Genomic DNA, 17,500 nt, shown 5'->3' with positions numbered 1-17,500 from the left:
CATTCAGTTGAAAAGTTGAATATGCCCTGTCTGTCTGTCTGTGTGTGTGTGTGTGTCTGTGTGTCTGTGTGTCTGTGTCTGTGTGTGTGTCTGTGTCTGTGTGTGTGTGTGTGTTCATGCAGTGGATCAGGGGGGTTTGTTTAGACCTGTTTTCTTTTACTCAGCATATTCTGTGTCCAGGAAATCAACATGAACTCTTGTTTCTATCTATTTTTATATCCTTGATTTGCAACTTTACGTCCACACGACATGTTTTTGTCTGAAATCGACTCTGCTCCAGATTCTCCTGACGTCCACAGAACTCTGGACCTTCAGAGCCGCTAAAACTAAGACGTTTGGAAACGCTGCTGGTTTTAGTTTGAAAACTCTGGGGCTGTGTTTTATTCTGGAGGAGCAGAAACTGAGATGCTTGGAAACGATGATGAAGACACTGGGTGATTTCAGTAACGACATCGTCTTCATCAGCCTGAGCTTCCAGAGTAGAACAACACGGAGAATCAATTACAAGTGTCACGGACCCTGTTGTGTTCGCTAACAGCTGCTGTTCAGCTCCATTCTGTGTTTGACTTCTTACCGGTGCTGCTTCTCGTTTGTAGCTGAGCTCTTTCTGAGTAACCAGACGCTTCCTGTCCACATGCTCACGCCCAGTGGGTGGTTACGTGATATGCATTTTCAGGACAGGGATTCAAACCGATACAGAGCCGAGACCCAGAGATCGTTTCAGTGACAAACGGAGGAAGCCTGAGTCGGCTGTATTCCAGAGTGAACGTACTCGTCGGACTTTTCCAGACTCAGTCCTGAACGTCTCTTATCTTTTGAACCAGGCTGTTGATACAAGGTTCCACTTTTTAAAAAGGTTCTACAAAAGGAAACGTGTTTATAAAAACGTCACAAAGTGAACGTTCATTCTGGAACGTTTGTCTTTTTTTTAAAGAGAAAGCTGCAGTCACACATCAGAGGAATCACACTGGTTACACACACACACACCAATCCAACCAGTTCACACACAAACATGCAAACACATCAAAGCACATGCAGTGGATTAGCACACACACATACACACACAGAGCTACACACTCATATTAAAGTCGCCGCAGTGCAGTTCTCTGCCTGTGTTGATTATTCTGTCACTCCACATGATGGTGAGAGATAATAGATTTACACACACACACACACACACACACACACACACACACACACACACACACACACACACACACACACACACACACACACACACACACAAACACACACACACACACACACACACACACACACACACACACACACACACACACACATCTTGTAGTCACAGTGAGGAAATCCCATCACATGTTGAAAGCTCAAACATCAGACACTAACACTCACACTCCGTCAGAACTGCTGAGGGTTTGTCACAGCGAGAGCCGGGCTACACACACACACACACACACACGCACGCACGCACACTAAACACACACTAAACACACACTAAACACAGGGTGCTACACTGAAACACACAGTTACCCAGATGTGCGGCCTGTGGCTCCACAGCTGCACTCCGTCGAGTCCCTGGAGCGGAGTGGGAGCTGTCAATCACTCAGGAGCTATTTACAGACCCCGCCCACCTGGTGACATCCTCCTGGGCTGAGGATGAAACATTTATTTTGAAAGAACATGAAATTATAACATGAAACACACACACACTCGCAGTGACCATGTCAGACACACAGATACAGCCGAGCAGACGCACACATCACACTCCCACCGTCAGCGTCGGAGTTTCTCCATCAATAATCAACGAAGCGCCGCATTAAACTTTCACCGCTTTATTTTTTAATGGCTGACAAAAGTCGTCAGATATTCATAATTCAGACGACAGCCGCTGTTTCTCACATCACGCGGGATTCTTCTTCTCCAGACGCCGTGACGACACTAAGTCTACAACAGCTGCAGGAGACTCCTCCCATAGCCTGCTAAGCTCCGCCCTCAGAGTCATCAAAACCACACCTCCAGAACTTGCTAAAAAGACAAATGTCTCATCATTAACGTCCTCAGAGTCACTTCCCGAGACTCGACACCCATTTTCCAAACCACCCAAGACCCGTCGAAAAAACTCAATCCCTCCAAGTCTCTGACGGAACTCCTCCCCCTTTTCAAAACTCCCACAAATCCAACTTCCCAAAACTTTCCCAGACTCCACTTGGGAAACCTGCCTTTTTCCTTCAAAACCTGCAGGTGGCACCAAAGCTTTCCAAAGGTCTCCAAGCATGTTACAACTGAAATGTTCTCAAGACCTAGAAAACCAGGACCAGGACCACTTCCCCAAAACAAAGGTTATAATATATTCATCCCAACTGTAACTTATCAGCCTGAAGAATCATGAATCAGCTTCCAACCCTCAACACATCCCAGACCTGCACTAAACTCTGGTCTGGTCTAACCTGGTCTACGTCTGACCTGGTGTGATCCAGTCTGGTTTGGTGGAGCCAGTCTCCTCTGTGCTTGTCTCCTTTTGGTCTAATCTTTTCAACTGCGATCCAGTCTCAGGGGAGTCTGATTTGTCTGGTGTGGACCACTTTGGTCTGACCTGGTCTGCTCATGATGAGCAATCCAGGTCCAGATCAGACCAGATCCACCAAATCTGAGTCAGTTAAGCCGGATGTTCCAGACGTCCGTCTCCCCAGCCAGGCTTTCCAGCTCCTCCCGGGGAGTCCGAGGCGTTCCCAGGCCAGATGGGACATGTCGTCCCTCCAGCGAGTTCTGGGTCTACCAGTTAGGCGTTCCCAGTTTGCCTCCTGATAAGGTTCTCAGACCACCTCAACCGGCTGCTTTTGATATGAAGGAGCAGCGACTCCATTCCGTCTCTATGGCTGAGTCCAGACACCTGCTGGAGACAACTAGGGTCAGGACACAGAGCGCTTTGCTCCGTCTTCATCACGATGGTCTGGTACAACGTCTGTTTTCCTGCTGATACTGTCTTCCTGTCCATCTCCTTCCTTTGACTCTCAAACTCCTTAACCCTAGATTCTCTGGTCCGGTCAAGTCCAGCCCCATGTGGTCTCGTCTAATCTTGGTCTAATCCCATCAGGTCCATCTAGTCTGATCTTTTCTGTTCTCGTCTAATCTGGTTTGGTCGTTGTCTCCTGCTCTAGTTTCTTGTCTTTTATTCCTTCTCTCCCTCTGTTCTCTCTTTTCTCGATTGTCCAGGTCACTTTCACAGATTTCCACCCTGAGACACAGAAGTACTTTCTTTTCAGCAGTTTCTTTTGCATCCTTTCATGTTTCCTCCCTTTCTTGTCGTCTTTTCATCTTCTGGGGTAAGACTTGCAGAACCAATCTGACCGACTCACACACACACACACACACACACACACACACACACACACACACACACACACACACACACACACACACACACACACACACACACACCCCGTCTCCTCCTCCAAGCAGATTAAAACAAACACTACGAGTTATCAGTAAATCCTGTTCGACCCGTCCAATTGCTCCACTTCCCATGATGCCTTCTTCTACCCCCCCCCCCCACCCAGCCAATCGAGAGGGGAGACCCGACCGGGGAATTCATCGGACTGTTTGATTTTAGCCGCTGGTCCTGTCTTTCCTCGGCGTTCTCCATCTTTTCCGTCTTTCTTGTTTGACTTTTCTTGTCATTTTTCGTTCTTTCCCTTGATCTCCCCCCCCCTCTCCCCCGGTGTCATTGATCAGCCCTGCAGTCGAGTCAATAGGAATCCAGCCCTTGGATCTACTGTGTCTGTATGGGATGAACTTGGGGCTGGGGAGGCTCCTGAACGCAGCACCGGGGCCCCGCAGGGCTCTTGTATTCCCTTCCGTGGGAAACGAGGATCCTCGCTGCCAAACGGAGCGAAGCGGCTCCTCGCTTCGCTGAGAACCGAACAACGGCGGCTGATGCAATGATGTCATCAGTTTGCTTTGTGGACACAGTGGCCATATTTAATTTATGTCACTCTAAAGTCTCATATATTCCCATTTCTTTATCTTCCAGCCTCCAGCTTGTGTCATTACAGCAGCTGGAGTATTAATACATTCTCACTTTATCACATTCGGCTTCAGGCAAAAAAAAACATACATTATATCCAGATTAATATTTATATGGTTTGTAATCTGTTATATTATAATAACACAACTTCCCACAGACGTTTCTAACAGTAACACAAAGAACATCCTGGTCTGGTCCAGTCTCGTTTGGCTTAGTCTCATTTTTGTAGTTTGTTTCTTCTTCTCTTCTTTTTCTCCATTTTCCCTTTTCCATCTTCGTCTTTCTTCATCCTCCTCCTCATCCTCCTCCTCCTCCTCCACTCTGACCACAGAATCAGACCCTAATTGAGTTTTCATGTATCCGTTCGCTGCCTCCACTCACTCCTGAGAGTCCAGAGGTCGTCCTGGTCTCCAGCAGCGCTTCGAGACGATGTTAGTGGTCAGAGAGGAGCAGCTACACAGCATCCCCCCCCCCCCCCCCCCCGGTCCTCTAAGACGGGACTGCAGCTTGTTCTTCATGCTGCAGCCACAAAGGCCAAAGAGGCTTCATAGCTCTCCTCTCCGCCACATAGATGCAGTGTAGAAGCTGAGAAACATCAACTTATCTGAGGCGTAAATTAAGTTTGTTCTGTATGTGGGAGAAGAAGTTATAAAAACAGGGTTTGTTCAGCCGGAGTCTTCTGATGTCATCATGTTTGTTTGTCTGCAGAATGACGCAAAAGCTACAAAATGGTTTTCCATGAATCTTGTAGAGACGAGAAGTCTTGGATCTGGACAACTGAGCGGTTCAGTGTCTCTGAGGCAGAACCAGACCTGAAGGTTTATCAGGATCTGTTTTTATCGATAAACTGAGAAACGTCCTGAGACAAACGCTCATGTGACTGATCTCAGTGAATCTTGTGTGAGTGCAAACTATTTGCTGAATCAGCTGGTGACCAGTTCCGTCACATTATGGAACAGTGAAGGGAAAATGAAATGTGTTGTCAGAACGGGAAGAGGTGAAGAATACAAAAAAATCAATTCTTCTTTCCCGAATGTCTGATTAGTCGTAATAACTCTATTTACTGTGTGTGTGTTTGTGTTGTGTTCCTCTGAACAGGCACATTCAGGCGTTGATTATCATTTTCTTGTCGTTTATTATTCTCATAATTATCTGCCTTGTTATCGTCGCCTTAAACTCATCTCTCTCTCTCTCTCTCTCTCTCTCTCTCTCTCTCTCTCTCTCTCTTTCATCCCTCTCTCTCTTCATCAGCAGGGGAAAATGGGGCTTAATTAACTGTGTGCCTGCAGGACTTTGGCTTTCTGTGTGTGTGTGTGTGTGTGTGTGTGTGTGTGTGTGTGTGTGTGTGTGTGTGTGTGTGTGTGTGTGTGTGTGTGTGTGTGTGTGTGTGTGTGTGTGTGTGTGTGTGTGTGTGTGTGTGTGTGTGTGTGTGTGCACAGAGGTAAAGTAGGCCAGTCTATAAGGTGGTTAATTAGGATGCAGCAGGCCTCTGTCCGCTGGCTCCCAGGGACCAGATGGAGAGCCTGGTTCACAAACAGAGGAGGGTTTGTCCGACGATATTTTCGACTGCGACACGAGAACCCAGACGTCAGTGGTTTCTCCTCCGCTCCGTAACGCGACCGCCACTCGCTTCTCTCTGGGATGTTTGCACTTCATTTGCGTGTGTGCTGAACTATGAGTTTATTTTTATTTTTCGCTACATCAGCACTGACGCAGACGGACAATTCCATACACACTTAAATAGACACGTCCCACACATGCACATGAGCAAACACGATCTCAGACAGAATGAAGATGTTATTGTTTAATATTTTGAATTAATTAGCCGAAAAGTTTTTGCAACAAACCTTAAATTGGCTCTTTAACAAGTTACTCCACTATTCCTCTGAGTCAGCATCGTCCTCTAGTGGTCGTACAAATCGTGACTCAGCACAACATTGGACTGTTCATTCCTCATTTCCTGCTGACTCACCGTCCACGCTGCAGGAAGGTGATTGGCTCCTGACCTCGAGGCTGGAGATGGATTGTTTTTAACTCTGCATCCCTTTGCGGCGCCTGTTGTACATTTCAAAGCTACACACATACGCACAATGCAGTATGCATATCAGCAGAAGGGGGCAGTGTGGAGGCTGCTAATGAGCTGGTGGCCGAGGACTTTTAATAATTGTTCTTCTTATTAATCATTTGTGTCCCTATGAAGAGCTTTGGTTTTAAAAATTATCCGTGTAAATGTTATATTAAACTCTTTAAGATGCTGTTGATGTATCAAACACATTCAGATACACACACACATGCACATGCACATGCACATGCACACATGCACACGCACACAATCAGAGTGCTTTCACATGTCACAGAGATTTAACATCGCCACGGCAACTGGTCCCATGAGAACACCTGCACCCTGAGAGTCACCACGGAGATGCAGCCCACACTGTCAATCAGACACACACACACACACACACACACACACACACACACACACACACACACACTTAAACGCCTGTGCTATGACAGGCAAGTGCACATCCATCAGAGTGTGTGTTTGTGTGTTGACAAAGGTAACACATCACTCTGATCTTCCTCCACTACCAGCACAGCTGTGTGTGTGTGTGTGTGTTTGTGTGTGTGTGTGTGTGTGTGTGTGTGTGTGTGTGTGTGTGTGTGTGTGTGTGTGTGTGTGTGTGTGTGTGTGTGTGTGTGTGTGTGTGCGCACTCACCTGGCTTGAGTTGAAGGTTTCTGTTACAGTTTGGTGATAAATGGGCAAAATTTTTGTATGATGTAAAATGTCCACATGACGTCATGTCCGGCCTCCTGCTGCTCTACAGGCTCCGCCTCCTGCTGCTCTACAGGCTCCGCCCCTCGCCTGGATGTTCCCACATGTTCCTGTTTGAACGAGTCGGACCCGACAATTATCATTTTCCAGAGATAATATCTGATAATATCTGAAGGCAGCTCGTTTGCCCTCACATCTGACTTCTGTTAATTGAAGTTGTCACAGTTAATTCTGGGAGTTTGTTGCATTTTATTTGTTTTTCTTTGTGATCTATTTTTCACCGACAGTTCATTTTACCATCCTCACGTGCAAACCCTCTGTCGACATTAAGGAGCGCGGCGTCTGTCTGAGTCTGTTGGACTTGTCGTTTTGTGTCTGACATCGTTTCTTCTCATCTCTTCTTTGGTTTTGTTATCAGGATCTGTTTTTATCTATAAACTGAGAAACGTCCTGAGACAAACGCTCATGTGACTGATCTCAGTGAATCTTGTGTGAGTGCAAACTATTTGCTGAATCAGCTGGTGACCAGTTCCGTCACATTATGGAACAGTGAAGGGAAAATGAAATGTGTTGTCAGAACGGGAAGAGGTGAAGAATACAAAAAAATCAATTCTTCTTTCCCGAATGTCTGATTAGTCGTAATAACTCTATTTACTGTGTGTGTGTTTGTGTTGTGTTCCTCTGAACAGGCACATTCAGGCGTTGATTATCATTTTCTTGTCGTTTATTATTCTCATAATTATCTGCCTTGTTATCGTCGCCTTAAACTCATCTCTCTCTCTCTCTCTCTCTCTCTCTCTCTCTCTCTCTCTCTCTCTCTCTCTCGCTCCCCTCCATCCTTTTACCCCTCTCTCTTTCTCATCTCTTCTTTGGTTTTGTTGGATGTTTTTTTTATCTGTGTTTGTCTCTGGCTGCTCTGAAGCAGGTTGTGACAAACCAGTGCATTAAACACTTTATAAATAAACACCACTTGCTCTTTAATCCATTTTAATTGCCGTTATCGGCTGCGTGACAACCTGTGGGTGCGACCACACTCTGATTAAATCCCCTCTTCTGGTTTTCTAACCCTCTTGCGTTCGGCGGTCGGTTTGATATTTCTGAAGTTTGCTGCCGCTTCACGCCGAAGACTTTGAAGTCTGTTAATGAAATTAACAGAAAATTGAGTTTGGTGCAAACAAAGCACAGATCTCCTCTTTGACTCAACTGAGATTCAAATGAATAACCGGCAGCTTTAGAAGGAATCAGCTGCTTTTCACTGGGACTTTTTATCCACTTTTAAACAGGACATGTCAATCTCACACTCCCCGTTCGACTAGTTCAGGACAACACAGTCGTCTCTGCTGGCAGATGAGGCCGGGCTTGTTGTTTTGTCAGTGTGTCGAGGGCTTTATGAAACTTTATTGATATCTGCCAGGAAATGAGGCCACAGCCAAAGCGATTCAGCAGATAAACAGAGGACGAGCACCGTCGACACACAAACAGACCAGAGGGAGCGAGCCCCGCCAACGCTGATCGATTCTCTCCTCATGTAAAGTTACAGTTAAAGTCTAAATTAACGGGTTTCTATGGAAAACCTCTGTCAAGGCAGGACAGGAGGAGAAATGAGCATCACGGCAAACATGAAAGTTGCATAAAATCTACATAGAACAACGTGACAGCAGTTCAGCAGGGACCAGGATGTGTGTGAGAGAGAGAGAGAAGATGACAGCGGGAGGATGGAGGAGAGGGAATTCAGAGGAACTGAGATGATAAAAGAAACAAACATCAGCTCCCTGAGTCCAGATGGGACTTCCTGCATCACAACACTGTTCTTCTTCTCCACACTTGGTCAGACATTTTGTTCGTTTGTGTGTTATCAGGGAAAATCTGAGCACAAGGGCTGAATGTCTGTGATCCTCAGTCTGATGCTGGTTTCAGAGCTGCACTGAGGAGGGGACATGTTCCTCACATGTTCCTCACATGTTCCTCACATGTTCCTCACATGTTCCTCACATGTTCCTCACATGCTCTGCAGGTTCTGTGTGTGAGAACATACAACTCAGAGTCTGTGTCTCTGGACATTTTCTGGACCTTCTCCTGCAGCCTCCTAGTAAAAACTCTGTAAAGTGTCAGAGTGAGTCCATGTTAGAAAACAGCAGGACAAAGAGTGGACGTGTTGACGAGGTTTCTAACACGTGACGGACGTGAAACTGGAAGAATTCAAACATCTCATTTCTGAAGACCTGCAGAGATTCCTGGTTCCTGCAGTGGAACAGAGACAATGAGACCGTTTTGGTTTGAGGCTCCAGAACGAGGCCGAGCGACAACACAATGAAAAAGAGTGAAGACTTTATCAAAGATGTTAAAAACATTAAAACATTAAAACATTAAAACTTTACAAGCTTCCAATAAGAAACACTATTAAACTGATCTGTGAGAAGGACCTGGAAAAGGTTTGGACGGTTTGGACCGAACCATGTGACGATACCAGGAGCTCGGTTCATGATTCTTGATGCCAAATTCAACACCGCAGCAAAAACCAAATGCACAAGAGCCGAGTCACAGCAGAAAGACCCTGAAGGTTCGGTTCACGTTCACCTCAAGTAAAAGAAGTAAAACACAGAAACTGAATAACTTTAAATCTTCCGACACTTCACTCATTTCCTGTGAAACAAACCAGAGGAGATATCGTCTTGCTTGAGAAGACAAAGTCATTCATCCCTGTGTGGAAACGTCTTCCACTCGTCTTCCTCGCTCCGGGCCGACTGCAGCCGGACGCTCCTCTGCTTTAATATGTGTTCAGTGAGACCTGAGCTCAGATCAGCTGTGAGGGGATGTTCCTGAGCAGAGGAGGAGGAGACACTGACCTCGGAGCAGCTGATGGACTCAACACGTCTCCGTGGTAACAGTGATCTTCACTGCGTACTGTATCTGAGCACTGCTTTAATTAAATGTCATTATTCTGGTGTCGGTGACCTTTTCATCAGCCCCCCCCACCCCTCCACCCCCCTTCATCCCGAGGCCGACACATGTGCTGACCGCCGGCGCCGCGGCCCAACGCGTTGATGCTCATCGTGATAATGGGACAGATTTCATCTCACTCCCGTGCGCGGGTCACAGAGCAGCATATGTAAAACAGACAGAAATAGACCTGATTATTCTGGATGTTATGAGCGGAAGAGGCAGAAGATGGAGAGACTTCTTCTCCTTCATCACCTCCTCCTCCTCCTCCTCCTCCTCCTCCTTCATTGTATCAGCCTGTGCTGTTATATCTTGTTCTTTTCAGAAATGCTTTGGCCTCCTATGAATGAACATGAACTTACATGTAAGTTTAAAGGTCTTTGCAGACTCAGTATTTTTTTATAAGAAATATTAAAACCTCACGTTGTGTCAATGAAGGTTTTCAGAACAGGTTTGTTGTGATTTTCAGTCCAACTGGTTCCAGATGTTTGAGCTGTTCAGCATCAACCGAGCACAGATGAGTTTTCTTCTGTTTAATGTTCGGCCTCTTGGAAACGGATCATGAGCAGATCCTTGATCAGAAGATGAAATCTTCAGACACTAGATGATGAATTTAAAACAGACTTAGTGTGTTTTATACAGTTTTTACCGGTCGCAGGTCTCCTGTCTGACACTGCTGTGTTTTACCTCCTCCTCCGTCTCCTCCTCATCCCCCTTTTCTTCTTCTTCTCTCTGAAGTGAAGTTCTCTCTTGTTGGAGCAACAACAACAGCGAGCGCAGCGACGCACCTTCAAACCAAACAAATCCCTCCTCAGAACGACGACTTGAAACAGGACTCAAAAACAGCGTGTGTGTATTTATGTGTGTGTGTGTGTGTGTGTGTGTGTGTGTGTGTGTGTGTGATCTCCTGCTGGGTGGATGTTGACGTGTGATCTTCTGAAAGTTGTGTTGTTTTATTTTGGAGGAGCTGCGTGTTTCCTCTCTTCCTCGCCGTCACTCCTTCAGTCTCGTCTTGTTAAGAGACAACGCGGTGGCGGTTGCACAGAGACGTCACCTCGTCCCCTTTGAGCGAGAGCGACTCGTCTTCGTGCCTCAGTGGGAGCACGTGGCGCTCGCCGAGTCAACAGGCGGCTGCTCACTACAAAGCTCCGACAGCAGCCGGTTACAGTGGAAGATAATAAAACCAAACAGCAACTAAAATACACAAAACAACATTTGTTTCCAGACGTGTTGAAGCCAAACTGAAATAAATACGATTAAAATAAACACGTTGGTTTCCATTGTTAGTTTGGTGTCTCTGCTCGTACGCAGTTCTAGTACAGATTTTATTTACACCAGCGTTTTCTTTTCTCTGTGATGACTTCAGTGAGTCTCATTGGAGAAAAACCTTCTCAGAACTGTTTCACACCTTGTTTGGTGCAAACTTTAAACTTCTCAGTTTAGTCTGAACCTAAATATCCGGTGTGAAAGGTTCCTCAGACCAGTTCAGACCAGTTCAGACCAGAAGAGTTGGTCTGAGTCCGGATCAAACTGAACCATGGTTCGTTAGTTCACATTAGATTAGGATTAAGACGTTTAGGATTAGAAGTTATTAAAAACCAGAGTTTATCTCCAATATTCAGCAGGAAACGTTTAAACATGAAGAATCCTGAACAGAGTTTGGTGGATTTGTTACAGCTGCAGCTCTTCAGGTTCAGGAAGCAGAGGATCATGGGTAATGTCCAGAGGGACGACACATTGATACACTTTGTTTTTTCTACACATGAAAACGACATCATCGCTCAGACGGAGCCCAACAGAGTTATCACCATGTGTGGCTGCAGGGGGCGCTGTTGCTCAGTAACAGTTACACAGTGTTGCTTTAATAAACCTGACGGCAGCAGGACTCAGAAGCGCCACCTGGTGTTAGCCGATGGCACTTTGCACCATCCTGCAATATTAAAAGTCTATTTCTGTAATGTTCCTTTATGAAAAAACAGAAACGTCAGATTTCCATCATATTTTTCATCATTCGAGCTTCGTCTCTTTTTTATCCAGAGTGATTTCATAAACATCCAGAAATATCGGAATGAACATTTACACATTTAATCAAGAGAAGTTGAATTTCTCTGCTGTTTGGTGTTTCTCTGTGTGATGTGTCACTGACATGAGGAGGATGTGTTTCAGTGTGAGAAGCTTTCATGATGGAGGAGATTCATCGAGTTGTTCTTCTCTTCACTCAGTTCAGTTCTTAATGAACTCGACTTTGTTGTTTCACTTGTTTTTCTTCTTTTAGTGGAACTGCAGCTTCACGGGCTGAAACCGTCTTATTGTAAAATGCAGTGACTCCACTTGTTTTGCTCAAAATGAATATGAATCCTTCCTCTGGTGTCCTGCAGGTGATGACTGGTACCTGTGCAGACTGACCCTGAGCATGCCCAGTCAGGCCAACCTGCAGTGGGCCATGTTTCCCTCGCCTTACCTGGGCACCGTGGGTCCGGACGCCGCGCCCGGCTCTGCAGTGTACCGAGTGTTGGCACGGCAACGAGACGGGACGCAGGGACAGGCCCAGTTCCTCCTGCTGGACGGTGAGTGTTGGTTTATCTCATTTCCTTTTTCTTCCTTATTGTCACACTTTAATTAACAAACACACTTTTGGCCACGTCATATATACGATTACTTCAGAATCCTTCAAACCAGAGCATCATGATGCCGAGCACGACCCTTTAGTCATGAAACTCTCCTCTGATGCATCTTCGTGAACATGCGTGAACGTTTGTTTTCGTGACACAACCTTCCTCCTGTCGTGTTTTCCTAAAGGCCGTGAATGTGCTGCAGCTCTTATCTCCTGCCTGTATCTGTAATTAGGTCCGCTGCAGCTCCGCCAGGCATTCTGTGACAAACCTGTTCTTGTTCAAAGCAGTGATTTATAAATAAAATTTGACTTGTTGAATTTCAATTAGCATCAAGTTTGAGAGGGGAGAGAAAAACGTACATAAACGGCGTGGAGCTGCACTGTTAATCGCTCCCTGGGGCGGGAAGGCTCCCAGATTCAGGAATAATAGGAAAGTCTCTGGAGAGACAGCGAGTGGGAGGGTGGGCGGACGCTGCCGGTGGCTGTGGGTTTTTATTTTTTACATGTTTTTTTTCCAGGAGAAGAAGAAGAGAAGGAGGAAGGAGAGATATTTTAGGAGCTAATTTCTAATGCTTTCATATTAAGAGCCTCTGACTTCCCTTTGGCATAATGTGACTACATGTGTACTGACAAATAATCCAATAATTTACATTAAAAATGGTTTTTAATATCATGCCAACATGGAAATATATTCGAGTGTGTGGAGCCAATTAGTGACATTAATGTGATTTTACTCAGTTTGAAGATTTTAAATTTACACTTTACACGCAGTGGAGGAGGTGAAGCTGTAAAACTCATTTTAAAATAATTACATTTTTATTAAAGCTTCTCTATTGTTGCTGCAGGAAGAACAAAATCCTTAATGATGTTTTTTACTGGTCGTTAAGTTGACTAAAAACTTTTTCCAACTCATTTCAAAGAAGAATCTTCAATATGCATCAACATCTCGTGTTATGACCACAGACTGTAAATAGAGATGGACGTCTCTATCGCCCCCTGGTGTCTGGCTGCAGTACAGGTCATGATCCTCCTCCATGTTAGCAGATGGTTTAGATTCTTATCTCACTGATGTTTGTGACGTCATGATTGACAGCTGAGACGGACTCGAGATTGGTCGATTGGTTTTTAAAAAGAATTTAATTCATAAAATTTATAAAAACATAATATAAAAAAATGAATGTTTGTAATTTGTAATAAAAGCTTTAAGATTGTATCTGTAGAAGTGGAATTCAGACTCGAGTCAAAAATAACAACGTCTCCACAAATAGACTCGGCTCAGGAGAAGATGATTGACAGGTTGGATGCAGCTGCTGCTGGTTCAAAACCCTGTGGTCAACAGCTGAGGATTCTTCTCCTCCTTCACTCCTCTTTTCTGTTCTTCTCTCATTATCCACATCCTCTCCTCCCTCCTCTTACTGTTCTTCATCCGTCCACAGCGCCCTGTCCCTGTCTCTCCTGTGTCCTTTGATCCTCCTTTCATCCCCTCTGCTCTTTTCTTTCCATTTTTCTCCCCAGTCGTTTTCATGAGTTTTCAAAGAATGATAAACAACTCAAATTATAACTTTATTCTTGTAATATTACAACTTTGTTTTCATAATAAATTTCCAATTTTCTTTCTACAATACCCGTTCGTACAAAACTGATCCAGACAATGGCAGATTATCACTTGGGTGAAATAAGTAACTGCAAAAGTATCAAGTCAAAAAACCAAACAAGTGAATAGTTAAATTGGTGTGAAGTGTTTTCGATTTACGTCAGTGATAAAAACATCTCACCAGCGTCAGATATAAACAAACAAAACAATAAAAACCTTCATTCAAACAACCTTTCAAAATATTTAAATTGCTGTAAAGTACATTTTTCTGTAACGTCAAATGAAACATAAAACGAGATTTAAAGGCTAATTGACGAAGACATATTCGCTCTTCCTCTCTCTCCCCTGTCGACTCTCCAGGTGGGGACGAGTGCTTCGAGGTGGACCGTCATTCCGGTGAGATCCGGACCACAGGACGACCTCTGACCCCCAGTAAGGAGTATCTGCTGCGGGTGCAGGCCGTGGACGAGCACGGACGTAAAGGCACGTCGGCCACGGTGGCCATCCTGGCCGGTTACCGGGCGCCGCAGTTCACCAACGCCACCTACAGTCTGAACGTAGCAGAAAACACACCTGTCGGACAATCGTGAGTCCCTGCAGCCGTCAGACATCGACCCCGTCTGGTTCTATCAGTTAGTGAAGGAGTCGTGTGCTGAGCACGAGAGGTCGTGTGTGTCTGTGGTATTGTGTGGACAGATAGTACAAGTACTGGCACCGTACGCAGCACATGTAGTGTTATGTCTGATAATATTAGTATTAGTGAGATTCTCAGCTGTCTGTGTGTTTAGGAACTGACGTGTCTGTTTGTGTCTTCGTCCTCCGCATTCACTTCATTTACATTCCACTGCTTCAGAAGACTGTGTGTGTGTGTGTGTGTGTGTGTGTGTGTGTGTGTGTGTGTGTGTGTGTGTGTGTGTGTGTGTGTGTGTGTGTGAGTGTGTGTGTGTGTGTGTGTGTCCAAGGCCGGCTCTTTGCTTCGCATGTCATGTGAGGCATGAAAAGATGAGCCCTGTACAGCGAGACAAAAGGAAAGAAGAGGAGGGGGGGGGGGGGGGGGGGGGGGGGGGGGGGGGGGGGGGGGGGGGGTAGAATGATAGCAGGAGGGAGGAGAGGACGAGGAGGAGAAGAACTAGGGGTGGGGGGGTAGAATGATAGCAGGAGGGAGGAGAAGGATGGAGGGATGAGAGGACGAGGAGGAGAAGAACCAGGGGTGGGGGGGTAGATGAAGAGGACACAGATGTATGAGTGGCCCGAGGCTGAGAATTTGAAAGTGTGGCAAATTCAAATATTTATTAAAAGCGAGGTCTGGATAAACATGAAGGAAGTGTGTGTGTGTGTGTGTGTGTGTGTGTGTGTGTGTGTGTGTGTGTGTGTGTGTGTGTGTGTGTGTGTGTGTGTGTGTGTGTGTGTGTGTGTGTGTGTGTGTGTGTGCGCGTGTGCGTGTGTGTGTCCCTCAGGGCTGCTGGTGCACATTGTATTAATATCCAAGTATCCATGCCACCCTGTGAGCTGTGTGTTTGTGTGTGTGTGTGTGTGTGTGTGTGTGTGTGTGTGTGTGTGTGTGTGTGTGTTCCTTCACGTCTCCTGTATGTGTGTGTGACTGATTGACCGGGTTGTGCAGAATAACCCATGACGGCTGCAGACTTTAAACTCTGGAGCTGCACCAACACGTCACAGCTGGGCCACACTTCTTTATATCAGTATTCAATATTCTTTATATTTATCAGTCTGTTTGGAAACAGAAACGCGTCTTTCCTCCGACCCGTGGTCACGTTCACACGTCAGGAGAAGATATGATGAACGGTCACAGCCTCAGGAATCTGAAATCAAAGTGTCGGTGAAGCTTCACTTCATCAGCTTTAGATTTGAGCTTTTTAGCTCAAATTATATTTAGAGCATGTGGTTGATTTTTCAAAGATCTTATGATACAGACAGGATTGACCATCGTCCACACCAGTACTGACATGTTGGAGTGATTGTGGTTTCATTAACAGACTGTGTGTTTGTGCAGCGTCGCTGTGGTTCAGGCCGTTTCCTTCCAGAAGAAGAGTCTGTCCTACATGTTGCTGGTGAATCCGGGGAATCTGTTCAGCGTCAACCAGGAGAGCGGAGCGCTCAGCCTCACCCGGGCCGTCGACTACGAGAGCGGACACAACGTCCACACGCTGCAGGTCCGAGCCTCCGAACCCGACACCGGCCTCAGCGGCGTGGCAGAGGTACGCACACGCCACCACACAAACACATACGCACTCGCACTCACATGTAGGTCGATTTATTCCACGTCTACGTTTAAATTTGAAAACACATCAACTCTGCTACGGATCCGTTCGGCGTCCACACGACTGTGGAGGTTTAGAAACGCTAAAGAGACGCTCACACCCTCTGTCTGATCTTTTCTGTCACTAAATAGCCTTCTCTGATTGGTCAGGCTCCTGTCACGTGACCCTGTTGTGTTTGCTAACAGCTGCTGTTCCGTTAAACTCTGTGTTTTACTATGATACAACCGTTAACATGGAGGAGACGAGCGGTTATGTTCATGTCCAGTGTACGTGAGTGTACTTTGTAGTAATTTCACCTTTTTTACTGTAAATACTTCTATCAAACTACAACTGCTGTATCTTTAACTGCTATTTACTACATCCTGTGGATCATGTACATTACTTCTCATTAAGTATTTCTGCACGACTCTCATCCTATCCACCGTTTACCTTATGACGATACTCTGTCGTACTGTGTACTTTGTTTTGAGTACTTATTATGTTGCTAGTTTTATGTTCTGTCTACTTATGTGTTGACACCGGGGATCAGAGAGAAACGTGACTTCTATGTTCTGCACATGAGGCAGAATCAGTTTGGACGGAGATGAAACTGAGAGACAGGGTTGTTTTATTTAAAATGCTGTTTTCAAACTCAACCAAATAGAATGAAGCCTCAGTCATGTGTGTTTCACATTAATAACATTATTACCATATTAAATTATTAATCATTTCTTTAGCTGTTGCAGAAAATATTTGGAGAAGATAAAAAAACTGCATGTGTGGAGCACAGATCGATCTCACACATCATCAGTGTGTCACGGTGTGAATGGGTTTCTAACCCCCCCCCCCCCCCCCCCGATAAACACACCAGCTCTCAGACTCACGTTCAGAAAGGATCTGACCCTTGACTCCTGCAGACGCAGCTCTCTGATGAAACCTCATTAATTGTGAATGAGAGAAAAGTGCTGCAGCCGAATCCGACGCTGTGATGCAACTCCTTCGTTTACTGTTTACTCTGCTCGTCATTAGAACCAAGCTCAGCGCGTTCGTCTCGTCTCCGTCCTGTGAAGCTGCTCCTGGTGAAAACTCAGCAGATCAAAGCTGCGATCACATGTGATCAGCTCGCAATCAGCAACTTTGAGCTCCGTTAACTTTGTTACCGAGTTTTACAGCATCAAGGATTATCACACACACACACACACACACACACACACACACACACACACACACACACACACACACACACACACACACACACAGTGCTAAGTGCAGAAACCTGGCAGCTAAGCACCGACTCCAATTCTCACGTTAAGCTCT

The 17,500-nt window shown here is 45.7% G+C and overlaps 1 protein-coding gene across 1 annotated transcript in view; it reads left to right on the top strand.

Annotated features, from left to right (window-relative positions):
- The window catches only part of si:dkey-22o22.2 (neural-cadherin), a 95,580-nt gene that overhangs the window by 26,340 nt on the left and 51,740 nt on the right, over window positions 1-17,500 (top strand). The window contains 3 exon segments of the mRNA XM_034610656.1: window positions 12,096-12,284; window positions 14,286-14,511; window positions 15,937-16,141. Coding sequence (XP_034466547.1) covers window positions 12,096-12,284; window positions 14,286-14,511; window positions 15,937-16,141 — 620 coding nt within the window.

This window comes from Hippoglossus hippoglossus, chromosome 16 (assembly GCF_009819705.1).
Source record: "Hippoglossus hippoglossus isolate fHipHip1 chromosome 16, fHipHip1.pri, whole genome shotgun sequence".
Taxonomy (NCBI): Eukaryota; Metazoa; Chordata; class Actinopteri; order Pleuronectiformes; family Pleuronectidae; genus Hippoglossus; species Hippoglossus hippoglossus.
This window is presented reverse-complemented; position numbering and strand designations above follow the sequence as displayed.